The sequence below is a fragment of the Lepisma saccharinum genome, chromosome 5 (assembly GCF_977018435.1).
Source record: "Lepisma saccharinum chromosome 5, izLepSacc3.1, whole genome shotgun sequence".
In the NCBI taxonomy this organism is placed as follows: domain Eukaryota; kingdom Metazoa; phylum Arthropoda; class Insecta; order Zygentoma; family Lepismatidae; genus Lepisma; species Lepisma saccharinum.
Genome location: NC_139233.1, coordinates 78,663,770 through 78,681,836, shown reverse-complemented (window position 1 = coordinate 78,681,836; position 18,067 = coordinate 78,663,770). Strand labels below are relative to the sequence as shown.

Sequence of the window (18,067 nt, the reverse complement as noted above, 5' to 3'; positions counted from 1 at the left end):
CCCCTGGTTTCGGCGCCCTTGTTGGTGTAATATTATATATTACACTGTTTCTCACACCTGGAAAATGATACATTTGTTGCAATCATGCAGTCATAGCATTTTCCTGATTAAAGATAGGTTGAAGAAACCTTCACCACTGCATTTTCTGTGATATTCTAGCCTCATTTGATTCTAGTCTGATTGCCACGCGGAAAACCCAGGGTGGGTGATCTGAGGTCGAACTTTTTCCGGCTAGTCCCCCGAGGCTTTCTGGTCCCACCCCCCACCCCCCGCGCGCACTGCGGGGTTTTGCGGCTTGTAGATCCGGCACTGCATTTGTTAGTCTTATGTTCACGTAGAGTGTATGGGACTTACTTAGGATGATAATGAACATTTCATTTGCCCAGACTGAGATGTGTAATCCATATTTTTCTGGTAACAAATTGTGACACGTTACTCTCTTGTTTATTGTTTTGTAAACAATGTTATTTCTTTACGCAAATCTCATATGTCATTATACAAATAAAATTTAATTCCATCAAAATATTTATCTGCTTATAAAAACAACATTCTGGCACTTCCTTTACAATTTCTGTTGCATTTTTTAATGTGAAAGAACAAAATATATAACTAGGCCATATTGGGTACATATGTACCCAATATGGCCTAAACGTAAATTTTTTAATTAAATCTTCCCTGCTCTTATGTTATTATTTGCAATTGGCTCCAATTTTCAGTAAACTTGAAGAAATGTTCCCAATTAGTTTTGCCTTTCTGGATTTGTACAGTCAACGGCAAAGATAATGGTAGGCAAATTGTCCACCACTATTTTCACTACTTTTCTATTCTACTTCCTGTGTTGTTTTAAGGAATGAAACTATGTTGGTTCGAAGCAGACATTGTTCTCTGCTTATTGACGTCTTTATTTCAATTCATTGTCATTACATTGTGTAATTCAGAGCAAATGAAAATGGTGGTGGACAATTCGCGTACTGTCTGTTTCTTTCGCCGTTGGGTGTACACCATTGGAAACAATCGCAAACCTTAGGTAGGCCATATTGGGTTCAGGTTTCTTATATACAGTTCAATGGGTGGTATGTACGCAACGGCACGACGTACCTTCACATTTTCATACATGATCATTTATGAATATACCACAATATCTTGTAGTTCTTATGATGAACACAAAAACAACCCAACTTGAAGAGTATCGGGACATTTCATCCTCGAAAAAATGCACTATATAAATCTATTATCATTTAAATACTATTCTAATAAAACGGTATGTTGCAGTAATGTCGACAATCGTAATACCACTGACAATGCAAAAATACCAATCTTCAGATTGTATTATTATCAACTTGGAGCTTCAGTGGTCCACGGTAAGATAAATCGTCTAAACAAATATCTTTGCCCACCTTACTTGACAGAAACAACTCATAATTACTATTTACTGTTATTAAACCACTATAATCAGCTTATAAAATGTGCTGAGTTCCTCCTTGAATCGGTTTGCATTTCTTTTTCGTGTGGATGCGCTTTCGGTTGCTACTGCAATCTTCTTGTTATATAAATGAAAATCATAAACAAATAAGTATTGTCGGTTGAAGAGGGTTTAGCAATCGAGGCTGTACTCGGGAGAAGGAAAAGTACGGGCCGGGCCGATTTGTGGAGGTTCTCTGTACTATTTATAAAGTTAAAAAATCTTCTTTACTACGTGATTACTGATTGTGATTATTATAAACACTATCCCATTGTTTTGGAGCCAGCCCCGTGGCGGAGTGTTTAACACATCGAGCTACGACGGCAGGGGTCTCGGGTTCGAATCCCTGGGCATGGATGTTTGTGAGTGTCCATTCATCAATTTCATCATATCATTACTCATCCCCATCTTCGCAAATTAGCCAAAAGTGGCACAAAAGCTAAGTAAAGTGAAGCAAACAAATCAATAAATCAACCTTTGGTTTGGAGAGATTGATTGATTGAGTCCACTTTATGTACAGTAAGGCTAATCGGGACTGGACCTACAGTTTAAAGTGGGATCCAAACCACTATGTGCCTCCACCGGGTATCGAACCCGGGACCCTTGTTAGGATCTAAAATGAAAGAAATTTCCTTATTTAAAAAGAAAAAACACGGGTATTATTTTCATTATTTTACTGGTAGTATTTTCTACATTTTAAATTCATGTATAAATTGTTATACTCCAAATAAGGAGTTTGATTGATTTGGTGTTTTAAGTCCACTTTATGCACAGTAAGGCTAATCGGGACTGGACCTACAGTTTAAAGTGGGATCCGAACCACTATGTGCCTCCACCGGGTATCGATCCCGGGTCCCCTTGATTAGAAGGCAACGACGCTACCACTGCGCCATCGGGGAGGCCCATCCAAATAAGGAATAACATAGGTGAAATCAAGTGGATTCTTCCATTAATGATCTACCACACTGTTTCGAGCAGACGACTAAAGCTAAACAGATGACGAACGTAGAAGATGTCAAGATCAAGATGAGTGCTTTTGCGGCTTTAAGATTTATTTGCGTTTTATGTGCCAGCAAAATTTCTATATTAAGTCATTCTTAGTTTTATGTTTAACTTGATGTTTAGCAGGTAAATTAATGCTCTTTCTTTCGTATGTGATGTGAATTGCAGCAATTTTGGGGGAACTATTCCAGTAATATTTATAGTGCTTGTGAACTGTAACTTTATTTAGTGGCCTGTAGATGAAATGTAGACGTGAGATCATGCCTAAAAGTATCTAATGTAGTTTGACTTGCTTGCTGTAGTGTATATCAATTTACTCAATATTATTAGATGTATCATAAACTCAATTTGATTGTGGACGCAAAGATTAGGAGGGGCTGGTGACCGACCTTACACCCTCAAAAATTGAGACTTTTTAAATATTCATCTACAATTTCGATGTTTTACTAGCCTATGCCTGAAAGCTATTTCAACACGCAGAAACCACAAATAACGGAGATATTTAGCCTCGAAATGTAACCATGGCATGTCCAATTCCTCGCATCACGGATCACGGGGCCGTTTACCCAACTGTACCCCCTCGAGAATTACGTCGATTTTTTTTTAACCGGCAGATTTCAATGTTCTACGTAATATAAAAGTGGTTTGAACTTTAGGAAAGCACAAATAACGGAGATATTTGATCCCAAAGAATGGCCCACGTAAGTAAAAGCCTGCAATTTCAGTCTTTTAGCAGCTTTTTGTTAGTAAAAACTGTTTGTATGCACATTAAAACAGCGAGAGAACACGTCGAAAATAAGTATAAGTACCAAACCTAACAATCCTAACCTAACTACGTAAAATTATAGCTGCTGTTGTGGAAACTCGTTTGGGTGCTATATTCACTTGTGCAAAGCCTTCGGGCTTTCTATAGAGTCCCTGTTAAAGGCATGTTAGAAATTGGCCGGATTCACCTGCCCCCAAATAAGCGCCAAATTTTAAGTGCAGATTCGTGATTACGAGGCCCAAATTAGTAAGTATACCAAATTTTAAACAAATTGGATAAATTCCCTGTATTGTTAAATTATACTCAATTACTATCACCATGAAACCTAACACTACTAACCTAACAAAAACGTAATTTTAATTGCCTTTTTGAAATTCTATAATTCTATATCAATGTTTTATGGTTCCTCCGTCGTTAGGGCGTCTGACTGGAATGCAGCTGGCAGTCGGTAGATAGGCATGGGCCCTCAATGGTCTGTTGTGCAATGGGTTATGTATGTTTTTAGTTTAATCATTTCAAAGGTGTGAGACCTTGATTGTCAGTTCTTAACTATGTTAACAGAAAATAATAAATAGTTTTTGATTCAGTGAGCTAAAACAATACAAATTGAATGTTCCAATAAATTACTACCAGGGAAAAATGTACTCTTATGTGATCAAAAGTATCCGGACACACCGCAAAATGTGTGTTTATCAGAGGGTGAGACAGTACTGCCATATACCGCATGGAACACATGGTCAGCGATCTCAGTAGTCTGCAGACAGCGCGAGACAACAGTATGGGACAGTCTGAGGAACTCACGGCCTTTCAACATGGTCAAGTGTTTGGGTGCCACTTGTGTAAGAAGTCTGTCCATGAGATTTCTACCCTCCTAAACATCCCTAGGTCCACTGTTTTCGATGTTATAGTTAAGTGGAAACGTGAAGGGACGTGTACAACCCAAAAGCTTGCAGACTAACCTCCCATGTGAACCTCCAGAGACCGTCGAATGTTGAAGAGGGTCGCACAGCGTAATTGTCAATCAACCATCACACAGGAATTCCAAACTGTGTCAGGATCTACTCCAAGCACCATGACTGTTTGGCATGAGGTTTGGTTTCCATGGCCGAGCAGTTGTCCATAAGCCAAACATCACACAGGCAAATGCCAAATGCCACCTCGCATGGTGCAAGGACCGTCTGGGCCATAGAACAGTGAAAAACCATTGTGTGGAGTGATGAATCACTGTACACAATGTGGCGATCCAATGGTAGGGTGTGGCGAATGATATCTACCAGCCTGTATAGTGCAGACAGTAAAATTTGGGGTTACAGTGTGATGATGTTTCTCCTGGAAGGGGCTTGGCCCCCTTGTTGCTTTATATGGCAAATATCATGGCACAAGCATACATTAACATTTTAATCGCTTTCATGCTGCCTGCTGTCGATGACCAGTTTGGGACGACCACTGTGTCTTTCAACATGACCGAGCACCTGTCCATACTGCAGGGCTTGTGGGGGGATTGGTTTGACGACAACATCGTCCCACTAATGGACTGGCCTGCGCAGAGTCCTGATGTGAATTCCATACAACATATCTGGGATGTTTTGGAACACCGACTTCATGCTAGACCACACCGACCCACATCGATACCTCTTCTCATTTCGGTGCTCTGCGAGGAATGGGCTCCCATTCCCCAGGAAACCTTCTGCCACCTGGCTGAAAGTATGCCTGTGAGAGTGATGGCTGTCATCAAGGCTAAGGGTGGCCAACACCGTATTGACTGCCAGTGTTCCTGATGAAGGGCAGCCCAAACTTGTACTTCATTTTCAGGTGGGTGTCCAGATACTTCTGATCACATAGAGCATTTCATTTGTAAAATATATATATTTATAAACATAACCTGAAGAAAAAACAATAAAACCCAGTTATGCGCAGGTTTTTTCATGTTTTATCTGAAAAACCTGTTTAGAATACTGTGAAGTTTGGAGAAACCAATTTAGGGGATGTGGGGTTAGGGTCCCACATATTCTTGGTCTCGGCCATTTTGGATGTGATTAGTTAGATGATTAGCTTAATTTTTGTCATGCACTATGTAGAAATTTAGTGAAAAATGCAGGCTCGGCCAGAACTTGAACCTGGATCTCCAGCATACCGTTCCATTGCTCTTCCAAATGAGTCATCCAGCCCATCCTGGTTGCTGCTGTTTTAGTTGCGTGGAATTGTCTCTTGTCATTGCTATTGCAATGGGATCTGTTACCTTTGTAACACTAATAACATCAACACTGCCTAGTTTCTCTCAGTGTAGAGTTTCCTCACAATTTGACACATCACAGGAAATGTACTACGTAGAAATTTGATAGAGCAATGGTACAGTATGTAATAGACCTAGGCTCGAGTCTTGGTCAAGCCAGTGTTTTCCACTGAAATTTCTATGAAGTTGGATGATGTCCAGGTTGGAGTGCCACTGGGTTGATTTCTAATTGTGTGAGTTGTAAGTGAGATTATTTGTGTTGCATCACTGGCTCTCTGCATTCGCTACTTGGGAGCAAGTCAGAACTCCCAAAGCAACCAATCAACAAGTAAGCTGCAGATGTTTTGAAAACAATGTGACTATACTTGTTTTTGAATGCAAGAATCTTCAAAAATGAAACTGGAATGATATTGATAACATCATGCAGCCCCTGCCTTTTAGTATTACCAATCTGTTAAATCTGTTAAATAGTTGTGACATATACTACTGTTAAATCCAACTCACTGTGCAATATCTCAGTGGAATATCCTTAATAGTGAAGAACAACATGCACATACTCATTGAGAAGCCATGTCTTCTCAGACTTCTCTGTTTTCCCAAAATGAAGTCACTTCTGAGTTATTTTCATCATTGTAGGTTTTCCGTGACTGGGTTATGCTACTCATTTGTAGCTCCCCAATTTTTTTCACGATGGTAGGCACTGTGTGGCGAATACTATCATTTTTTTTTTTTTTGTAGCACTTCAATTCACTTAACATTCTGCTACCCAATTTACAAAGATCTTTAAATAAATAGTTGAAGCTTGTAAATTTGAGAAGGTGCTACATTAAGTATTAATCGCCCAGCCCAATATTATACTTGATTCTCGTGGATCGACTAGGTTTGCTCGCAGGAGGCAAAGAACTCAAAATGCATGAGTAAACAAATCTGGGTTAACGGAACCTTGTTGAGAAATGGGGGAATCGTCTAGTTTGCCCCTCCCAACAAAATTACGTACGCCCAATAAGAACCGCTCTCATTCACACAAGATTTCATACATCGATGCCTTATCTATAGAAAAGTGATGATTTTACTATTTCCTTCATTGAACGATGTACTCAATATTAACAGCCTTTTATTCATAAATAATTTCTATGTAGAATAACATCAATGATTCGACCAGTACAATAAACTTCGAATTCTCAAATACTCAGGTTATAACAAATCGACGGATACATTTTATGTAGTCAATAAAATTCACATGTTAACAATAACTGGACCTCAAATATAACTTACATTCTCCCGTCCCCTTATTTTTGTAGTTTTCTTATTTTTTGTTTTGCTGCCAATAATAAATAGAAATCTATTCTCCCCAAATTTATAATCTGCAGATTCACGCACTCAGTCATGCACTCAATTCTTCATTCAAAAGAACATAGTTATTAAAACATACTATATACACTCACTTGGGATATATCCCATCAATCATACATACACTGCAAAAAGTATTGCCGAAAGAAGTCACTAATAAATTTTGTAGAATTTGTTACATGTTATTCGGCCAGGTCGGAGAGATAGACAAAATAAGCTTTGTAAGCCAAGTCCTTTTTTTCAAAAGTTTAAAGGTATTAAATGGAGGTAAATTATGCGTGTAATTTAAGTTACTAAAAATCATACAATTTAGAAATATACAAATAGTACAGTTTTTTTCTATGTCTTCTAAAACATATCTTGATATCATTCCTTACTACACACTCCATACCAGTTTTGATGATACAGATATTTATATCATACACAGAAAACTGCACAATATTCAATCACAGCATCTACCGTATATTCCACCCCCAAAGCAGTAAAACTCACCTCCTCCAAATCTTGGGAGCTGTTGACCTTTGATGCAGATTTGTGGAAAGAACTTGGATGATGACATACACATCACAGATTTCTGTCTGAAGGGGAGGCCACGACAGGGACAGTGAAGGTACAGATAAGGAAGCTCCCCTATGAAAGAACATTCTAAAGTTTAGAGAATCTTCTAAATACTTGTTGCCCAGCTACTTAGACTTCTGCTCATAAACAAGATGAACAAATGTAATAGCTGCTGTTCATGTGCTGTAAATTTATCCTTCACCAAGTTGTAAGCAAAATAATATCTGCTGTCTACATTTTCACTCTATACTGCAAGCAGATTATACAAAATAGTTTTACCTAATGTCAAAGGGGGTTGACAGTAGTGCCAGGGGGTGCTCAGCTATCCTGGCCCCTGCCTGGCTACGGGCCTGTTAGAACACACAACCACGATGTATGACGATCTTTGGGATGCTTTCTATAATTATAATTAGTATTATATTTAAACCTTCAAAAATGGATTCCCCCATCAGTCATTCGTTCAGCTTTGGAGCTCTATTCATGTATAGGAAGATAAGATAATATCTTTATTTTGAATGTGTTTGTTTGGTAATAGCGTTGTTTTTGAAAATTGTCCTACTTTAATATACTGTGAAGCATTGTTTTTATTTTATTTTATGAACTTATTGCAACAGAATTATGATCTTTTCGCAGGATGCTTCTGATATAATGGATTCCCTTGAAGAACAACTGTATTTGGCAGTTGTCAAGGGAGACTCAGAACTTGTTAGAAATCTTCTCAAACAAGGTAATGCATATTAATGTAGATTTTGATTTAATATTAAAGTTATATGTTCTTTTCAGCTTCTTATTGAACTTCCAACTTCTTTATATGCTTCATTATTGCAGGACCAAGACAGAGAAATTGTAATTTAAAATCTTTTGAAGCAATTTGTTTATGCAAAATGCTGAGACTTTATTAATCCTCACGTAAACTATTGTGAGGATGAAGTAGTGCTATATTTGTATTTTGGTTTATTATGGAATCACTGAGACTGGCTGGCCTGTGATTCGGTTTCTTCACTGTCGTGCTTCATTATTTTTTTTAATTTATGAGAATAGTAACCAGATATTTTACACCACATCATTCAGCATTAATGGGAGACATTGTCTCACCACAATAGCCTCAAGTAATTGTTTCCTCATAACTAAAAGTATAGGGTCTGGCAGAATGATCTCTTAGTTTTCTAATGTAAACATAAGTCTTGTAAATCAGGCAATAGAACTTTTTTTTTGGAAGATGTGCACACAAAGAACAACATGTGTCTTTACTTTATTTTAAAGATTATATCTTCCAAATGCTTACCGTCATGAACTGTACACTCCTGTAGCCTCACCCTGAAGTTATGCAGCACTCTCCTAGACATTTCCTCCCGTTTTGCTGCGATTTCATGACAAATAACATCTTTCAGTTTGCCTGTTGTCTGCTGCCTACACTTAAAACACCTCCACCTGCAGTTATTCTGAAAGAAACCACCAGAGGTTACATCCAGTGCATGCTCCGGCCACAGGATGTCTGAGATAAGATGTCTTGGAAACATTTCTCTCAGGACTGCCATGAATGTCCTTACCATGTGCACAGTGGTGCCATCTTGTTGGAACCAACAGAGACTTGTTGAGTCTCAGCCCCAGGAAGTGGCACGACATTGCTACAATGGGATGTCACTGTCACCATGAGTTCAGCCCTCATTCTTGAAGTAGGTTTCAATTATGAATGCACAATGTTAACCAATCCATGCCATGCTGACAACTGAAATTGCATGGATTTTTCTGCTCTCAGACATAATGTTCCACCCATCTGCTGCCACTGCTGCCATCGTTACAGCAATTTAAAATCCAGATTATTCTGCTGGACTCTACGTAAACTAACTTTATTGTAAGTAATAATATTTTGACTTCTATTATGACCACATGGGCAATCTGTGAAGATAGAAAAACTTTTCATGAGTGAAATATTTCAAAGATTTGGAATACATTCTTCATCTGCTGATTGACTGGATATTACAGACAATGTTGGGTCGCATCAATAAAAATGAAGGTGTGCTCATAAACAGAGTAGTCTCAAGAAGTGAACATGTGATCCATTTCCACATGATTGATTTGCTTCATTTGGTAAAAATTTACTATCCGTTGGACACCTATAACTTCTTCGTTTCGTCAAGGATTAATTATGAACCTTCATATGTGGGGTATGAGCCCTCTAGCTTAATTTTGACATTCGTACTTACCTGTCTGCTTCGCAGAACATTCCTTAAGGTGTATTGACGTTTTTTTTTTTGTTTTTTTTTATCAAAGTAATTGCAATTTTTCACATTACGAGTACTTCTTTCTCATAGTCTTTTCACTTGCCTGAGACACAATATGTCGCTTACACCTTCCTACATAATCGCACGTCATGCTTGTGTTTTGTCGATGTTCATTCGTTATGCAGTGTTTCAACCTTCGGAACCCAAGAAATAACCGTGAACAAAGCTCATCTGATCCAATTTTTTTTAAAACTTTTTTGCATTGTTTTACGAAGAAAATTGTAATGTTTCGTGGTGCTATCCGTGAATGGTTTTTGGGGCTATCCGTCCCGGAATCGGTGGGAAATTTAAACTAAAAAATTATTTTCGTTTGAAACTTTTGAGTCCAAATTTCCCACTTATTACAGGCTCCGTCCCTGGGGTAATTGACCTACCGGCCGCTACCGCAACCCCCTTCTACTCCACTATGCTCCGCTCCTGCTTTTTCTATAGAGTCCCTGTTAAGGGCATGTTAGAAATTGGCCAGAGTCACCTGCCTCCAAATGAGTCCCAAAGTTTTAAATTTGAAGAAATCCGTTTCCAGGATACGGAAAACTTACCTGAATTTCACCATGCATCCACGACACGTCATATTAGGCATATACCCACAGCCCATTCCTTCTAACGAGTAGCTTACACTCACTGCCACATTTTCGACATTCCTTTCTTCACGATCCTGTGTTCAATTAAATTTAAAAAATCCACTGGATCTTTAACACCCAGTACGAATTTCACCATGCATCCACGACACGTCATGTTTCTAACTTTCGTTGCAAACACAGACAGTTCGAAACACTGGATACCCAATGGACATGAACAAAACACAATGACGACGTGTGATGATGTACGAAGGTGTACACACCAAAGGCTATTGTCCGTCGGAGAATTAATTTTCAACAAAGAACATGAATTTCCGCTATGAAACATTCCCACATCACACAAAAAAACACCTTCCAGATGTTAGACAATGCTACAGGAAGTTATTACCGTAAGTAGTTTCTTGTGTAAAAATGAAGAAATCTGTCTGATGAATAGTAAGTTAGTACCCTTTATTTTACTTTGCTTTTTGTGCCACTTTTGGCTAATTTGCGAAAATGGGGAGGGGTGAAATGATTAAATTGATGAATGGACACTAACAAACATCTATTCCCAGGCCAGGATTCGAACCTGGGACTCCTGGCATCGTAGCGCGATCATTTTCACATGAATAAAGTCTTCCCTCACCTAGTTTTCAACCTAGTGACCTCATAGATAAAACTTTTTTGTAACATTATGTTGCCAATACATGCACTTACACTTAACGAACATATGTGTATATTTCAGCACCTGCTCAATTTTTGACAATGCACATTCATTCATATAAAGAGGGAATGCGCTCACCACTGGAAAAGGCACTATAGGCCCAGAAAGTAAATGCTCAGTTAGTTATGGCATTTTGAGCAAAAATCCAAATATGAAAAATTTCAAGACCAAATGTTTGAATTGCACATATGATTGCACTTGAAGTTCTTGGAGAATCATATATTGCCTTTCTTGGAGGTGATGCCTAAATAATGGTTGCGATAAAGATTTCTGCAGGCATCAGAAATTAAAACAGTAGCCTTTCAATCAAATGCATCTAAAAGAGAGAAAGAGAGAGAGAAAATACCCATAATTAGTGATAAAACAAAGTACCTGTCATGATTTGTAAACTCTATCATATAAAGTTGTGGCTGTAGGGAGTGGTTAGTGTTACAGATTCATGATCTGAATGACACATGTTTGAGCCCTCCAGAAGATATTTTTTTTCACTAGCCAATGCAAGTCCAAAACATGTGTGAGCTCTAACCCCCACTGTGACAAATAACTTTTATTTATTTCATACAGATCCACGAATATCTAATGCTTGAGTTATGCATGTGATTTTTTTTACCTTCTTGATTTCACATCATAAATTTGCAAAAAATCTCAAAGTTCTTATGATAAAGAAGTATTACTTGTTAGAATATCAACTTATATCTACCAAGCAGAAATGGAGTGCTCTTAGATGAAGCCTACTGTCAGATCACCTGAAAGTATATTCTATTTTGGTCTCTGTATATTGAACTGTAGATTGTTTCAAGTTCATGCCCTAAGTTTATATTTTTAATATATTTGCATACATAAAAAACATGGTATGTTTAATTCTTATGTCATTGTGCAATTAAATATTACTATTAGAATTTTTCTTGAATCCTGGATGTAGGAATCAATTGAATATTTACTCTTCTGTAAAATCATACGTCAATACTATAAAGTTTTCCTGGGTGATGTTGATCGTTGATTTTCTCTATACCATTGTATATGTTATTCATATATAAAGCTATGCATTTTCAAACAAGTTATGTTTATATCTGAACCATTTTGACAACTTGTATTAAATAAGAATGTTAGATTTGAGTCGCTATTTTCTGTTTGTGTTTTTACAACAATGACATGTGTTGTGTGTAAATTGAATCAAAATTGTGCTTTCTTGGAATGACAGCTTGTTACGAAGTTATATTAACAATTCCAACATTAACATTTGCGTTGTTTATGGATTTTAACTGCAAACACGTGGTACACTAAGCAAATAATATAATGACATCAATTTCATATACAACACTAGCTTTCAGTTTTAAAGTAAAAAGAAAAGTAAAGTAAAGTGTTCCCCTGTGCTTAGCACCATGCCATGAAGGCGTATAGGGTGTGTGGGGGTAACGCCCCACACTTTCTTGATCTGGTCATGAGTTGGGGTGATGTGATCAGCACCACGCCCCTGACTGCCTTTACCTTCCAGGTTTCCCCAGGTACCCATGTTATTCGACGCTGGGTGGGCACCGGGGCCGCTTCCATCGTTAGAAAAGTTCCTGGATTTGAACCGGCCAGGGATCGAACCCGGGACCTTTAGCATGGTAGTCAGACGCGTTACTGACTGAGCCACCGCGGCCACTAGCTTTCAGTTTTCAAAACTAATTTCAATTTTTATTATAGTGACTGGACTACACCATTTTTCTTGCTCAGCTTCTTATATGCTCCTGCCCATTTACAGTTGTGTTGAAACCATAGTAAACCATTTTGTATGTTATTCATAGAAAGTATATCATATTGTGGTCATTTAACTACATAAACACAATTAAGTTGCTGTTTTTTTTTTAAAACTAGGAAACATTTCTTGTTGACTCTATGTATTGAAAATGAACAAATCTAAGAATATAGATTATTCTAAATTCTTATCACTGATGAAGACTGAAACGATAAACATGAACACCTGCCAAAAAAACATAAACTTAGTGTAAAAAACACTTATGTTGCTTATTCATAAAATAATTGTTTTCATGTTTTTTGTAGATTAGGGTCATTTTAGTAGAGGTAAATTTTAAATACATATAATGTTTGAAACTAATAACTGTAAGATGATGTAAAACATAGCTATGTAACAATGGCTTTCCAATATCTACTGTTATTGATTGTTCTCTTTTTATTGTACATGTGACAGTGGCATACCCAAGGGGTGGGGTGGGGGTCATAATCCCCCTTTGGTCCAGTATTCATTTGAAAAAAGAATGTCAAAGGCAGGAAAATATGGCAAAATAAGGACTGACTGCTGCAAAAAATATACTTAACTGCCTGTCCTAAAAAATCTGACACCACCGCATATGATGTTTTTAAGATCTTCATGGCAGCACCAACTAATGTTAGGGCAAGTTTCTCTGGAGACAATTAATTATTGACAAATTTCTTGGGCAGTTTCAAATTATTGTTTACGAGAACACATTATTGTTTCTTCATATACTTGCAGTTACATGCCATGTTAACATTTCCAAGTTTCATCAGGTAAAATCAATAATAAAGCTCTTTTTCTGTCCTACATGAACTGTGTTCGCAGATAAGAAATGCACCATTTTGTTACAGGAGCCAGTGTGAATGTGGTTTGTGGATGTGGAAGAACACCTCTTGGAACTGCAGCTCAGCTTGGGAATACTGCCATATTGCAAGTCCTTCTTGATGCAAGTGCTGTCTTCGCCTCGTGCCATCCAAGATTGCAAGATAGCAACCACGATCACAAGCACCACAGAAGACGAAGAGAAGGACGTAAGCCCAAGAGTGATCACGTGCATGTGTGCGAGGAAAGTGTGTGCATGCGTGATGATGTTTGCGACATCCCCCGTTGGGATGTTAACAACGGGGATACCATGTCGAATTCTAATCAAAATCAACCGGACGGAGGCGGTGCTTACTTTTCCGGTTCGAAAGGTGATACAGAACAACAAGGCCACGACGTAAACTTGAGTCTAGATGTACAAAGCGCATTAAATAATTTATCAGATGACGTTAAATCAGAGAAAAATTTAGGCTATTTTATTTTTGTACATGATGATGCTAATGTTGACGAGGAACAAGCGAACGAGAATGTGATGAGAGATGTAAACAGTAACAAGGATGACGATAAACTATCACTGCCGGTCAATAATCAAGATCTCTTCAGTGTACCAATGTGTGATGCTTCGGATGCTGCATCTCCGCCAATGAATCAGTACAATTTCCACATGGATGACATGAAAACGCCAGATGGAATGGACAAATTAGAATGGGACTTAGAGGTCGACGAAGCTGAAGATAGCGAAGGCAAAGATGAAAGTGATGATGCCTGGGCATCATTGTACAAGTGGTATGCAGACATTTTAGAGAGAACGAGCGAGCTGTTGAACCTTCCCCCAAGGTGTGATGTCAACCATCAGGATGCATACGGCAGATGTGCTGTGCACTACGCTGCAGAGCAGGGTCACATGGAGGCCCTCAAGTTGCTTATATCTGCAGGTACTTATTAAACTTACAATACATTCTTTGAAACTGTGATATGAAGTCAATTTTCCAAGGTAACTTGTTGTGTGTTTGTTACATTCTTCCTGCCTCTATCTCAGTATTCAAACATAACTGTTATTCATTTCTTTTATTTTCGTCTCTCTTGGCTGAAATCTTTACAGATTGTCCATGTGGGAACAGTCGGCCATTGTTACTATTAATAACAGGTATACTCTGTACTTCTCGTTGCTAAATAATGCTAATATTTTCTCACTGTTTTGATGTACACAGTGTGCAGTTTTCTTAATTGTTACAATATTCTTGTGAAGTTCATAAAATTTGACCACTAAAAGTACACTATTACAAATAACACTTATCTTGGCTTAAAAGTCCCAACTTCCTGCAACCATATATCTTAAAGTTCTCTCTGTAATTTATGTTGGGTCATTTTGATGCAGGTGTAGAGAATACTCACTGTTTTCACTTGATTATTTTGTTTTATAATCAATATGTGCGGCTTCAGAACACACTGTCAGATGACCATGAGAATTTGATGAATTCTTGAGTTTTAAATCATTAAACTGATTGAAGGAAAGTAGTTGAACAAATGGCAAAGTGAAAATAAGGAATATTCTTTCATTAAATGAAATTATAAGAGGCAATCAACATTTTAAACAAGAAAAAAAAAGCTTACATGTTATGTACTCTTTGCAACTTGTGAAAACATTCCAAGTCCAGAATTCATAAATTTGGCAAGTTCAAGCTGAGAGTCAGCTTTGAAACAGGTCCCTTGTCTAGGTAAAAAAGCCCGTACTGTCCATTCTCGCACCTTCCATGAAGTTAGAACAACAAATTGATAATGTATGACACAATTAGACAGTAATCGTAAATTCAAGGAAGAATACCAGGTGTAAAAGTATGAAACCGGAATTTGTTTGCAAGAAGTAAACGGCTGGTGTTTGCAACTGAGAAACAATACTTTATTCAAAGTAAGCTCCATTGCTAGTTACACAGTTCTCCCACCTTTCCGGCAGGTTATGAATGCCACGCCAAAAAAAACGTTCTTCTTTTGAAGCGAACCAGTTCGCGAGCCATGTTCGTACATCTTCATACGAATTGAAGCGCTGTTCTGCAAGAGCATGTCCCAGTGAGGCAAATAGATGATAATCTGAAGGAGCCAAGTCGGGAGAATAAGCCGCATGCCCTAGTATCTCCCATTTGAACGCCTCGATCGTTTCCCAGACCCGTTTTGCTGTGTGTGGTGAGGCGTTGTCATGGAGCAGGATGACCTTGTGTTGCCTTGATTCATATTCCGGACGTTTGTCATGTAATGCTCGATGTAAATTGATCATTTGCTGTTGGTAGCGATCTGTGTTAACGGTTTCACCAGGTTTTAGCAGCTCATAATAGATGACGCCCCGCTGATGACGCACCAAACACAGAGCAGCGATTTGGTCTTGCAGTGGATGTCGATGGTTTGCCTGGATTCACCCATGATTTACGATGCTTAGGATTCTCCAAATATATCCATTTCTCATCGCTGGTCACTATACGATGGAGAAACAACTTAGTTTTGTATCTGGCGAGCAGCATTTGACAAGTGGTCTTGCGGGATCCTTGCTGTCTTTCATTCAGTTCATGCGGAATCCATTTGCCCGCTTTCTGCACCTTTCCCATAGCTTTCAACCGAAGAGAAACGGCTTTCTTTGTCACATTTAATTGTTCCGCGAGCTCCTGCTGCGTTTGGGTATCATCTTCATCCAATAAGGCTTGCAATTCGTTGTCTTCGAACTTTTTCGGAGGTTTCCCACGTTCCTCGTTTCGCAAGTCAAAATCGCCACTTTTGAATTTCTTGAACCACTTGAAACACTGTGTTTTCCCCGAGAGCATGTTCGCCGTAAGCTTCGACGAGCATTCGATGCGATTCTGCGGCGGTTTTCTTCAAATGATAACAGAACACCAATGCTGTCCGCAAATCGTAGTTCGTAGGCACAAAACTCGACATGTTCCGGGTGTGCAACACCTTCCTCTGTCTGGCACTCGGGTTACTGTGTTCCGGTATAACGTCCTCGGGAGTGGCGGGCAGCAGCTGGTGCTGCTTACGCGATCTTCCGCGCCCTCCACTGCCGGCTAGCACCATCTATCGGCCAATTCCAGTTTCATACTTCTACACCTGGTATTTGTAATTCTGCATGTTCAAATTGATATTGGAGAAATGCATGTGAAGTTAGAAACACTGAACCAGGTGTGGCTCCAGCTGGAGGAAATTACTATCAAGTCCGAGGAAAGTGTTTGAGAAGTTCAGGTCAAAGTTGGTAATATTGGTGTATACTTGCAATCAAAATGGCTGAACTGTATATATTTTCCTTCATTTCCATGCAAGCCTACAGAGTGAGACTTTTTATATAATTTTTGCATCAAATCCTAGAAAAACTTTTTATTTTTATTTTACTGTATGTGTGTGTCACTCAGGCCCGTAGCTAGAATTGATCTCCAGGGGGGCTCACGGGTTATCAGGGGCCTTTGTAAACCAAGTCCATTTTTTAAAAAAATATTAAATTAAGGTAAATTATGTGTGTGTGTGTGTTGGGGGGGGGGGGCTGCTCACTCATTTATAAATATCTACATTTTTCTACATCTTTTAAAACATCTCTTGAAGTGTTAATTGACTGATACTGAAATTATCCCTTACACACTCCATACTATTTTAGATGATACAGATATGTATATCACACACAAAAAACGCACAATATCTAATCACAGTGCCTACAGTATATTCCACCCCCGGCTGAAGCAATTAAACTCCCCTTCCTTCCCAAAACATGGGAGCTGTTGTTGACCTTTGACACATGCGGAGGGAACTAGCATGATGACATCAAAGTCACAGATTTCGGTCTAAACAGGAGGTTGCAACAGGGACAGTGAAGGTACAGATAAAGAAGCTCCCCTATGAAAGAACTTTCTGAAGTCTAGAGAATATCTAAATACTTGCAGCTACTTCTGCTCATGAACAAAATGAGCGAATGTAATAGATACTGTTCATATTCTGTGGATTTATCCTTAAAGTTGTGAGTTGTCTACATTTTCACTCTTCACTGCAAACAAATTATGCAAAATAGTTTACCTAATGTAAAGGGGGCTGATGGCAGTGCCAGGGGGGGGGCTGAGCCCCCCCTGGCCCCTGCCTGGCTATGTCACTTGAGATAAAAGAAATTATTGACAACATTTCACATTGTAGTGGCATGACCCACTGCACAAGCCAGCATTCGATTAGCTGGTCCTCAAGTGACTAGCAATGGGTATCATATATCTCTTCAGTGATAAACCTTGCTAATACATACAGTCCATGAGGAACTGCTTCCAGCGTAATGCAATTACTTATGGAAGAATACAATTGTTTTTACAAAATAACATACATGGGGTAGTTATGTCCTTCGTTCATCTTCTTTATATGTATACTTTCTTTTTGGAGTGCTTTTTTCTTCTTCTCGAAGTGTTGAATGTTTTTTTAAATCGGGTAATGTTTGTTGAACAATGTTTTCATTTTCTTAAACCTTATATAGAAGAGCTGTACCTTTAAATTCCGTATCAATCCCTAAGATTGTATGTTTATTTTTAAGTCTCTCTGA

The 18,067-nt window shown here is 38.5% G+C and overlaps 1 protein-coding gene across 1 annotated transcript in view; it reads left to right on the top strand.

Moving 5' to 3' along the window:
* Window positions 1-2,461: 2,461 nt before the first annotated feature.
* Window positions 2,462-18,067, top strand: part of LOC145987904 (uncharacterized) — a 53,190-nt gene continuing 37,584 nt past the window's right edge. The window contains exons 1-3 of the mRNA XM_083122702.1: window positions 2,462-2,590; window positions 8,005-8,098; window positions 13,548-14,453. Coding sequence (XP_082978828.1) covers window positions 8,020-8,098; window positions 13,548-14,453 — 985 coding nt within the window. The 5' untranslated portion in view covers window positions 2,462-2,590; window positions 8,005-8,019. The remainder of the gene's footprint in view (window positions 2,591-8,004; window positions 8,099-13,547; window positions 14,454-18,067) is intronic.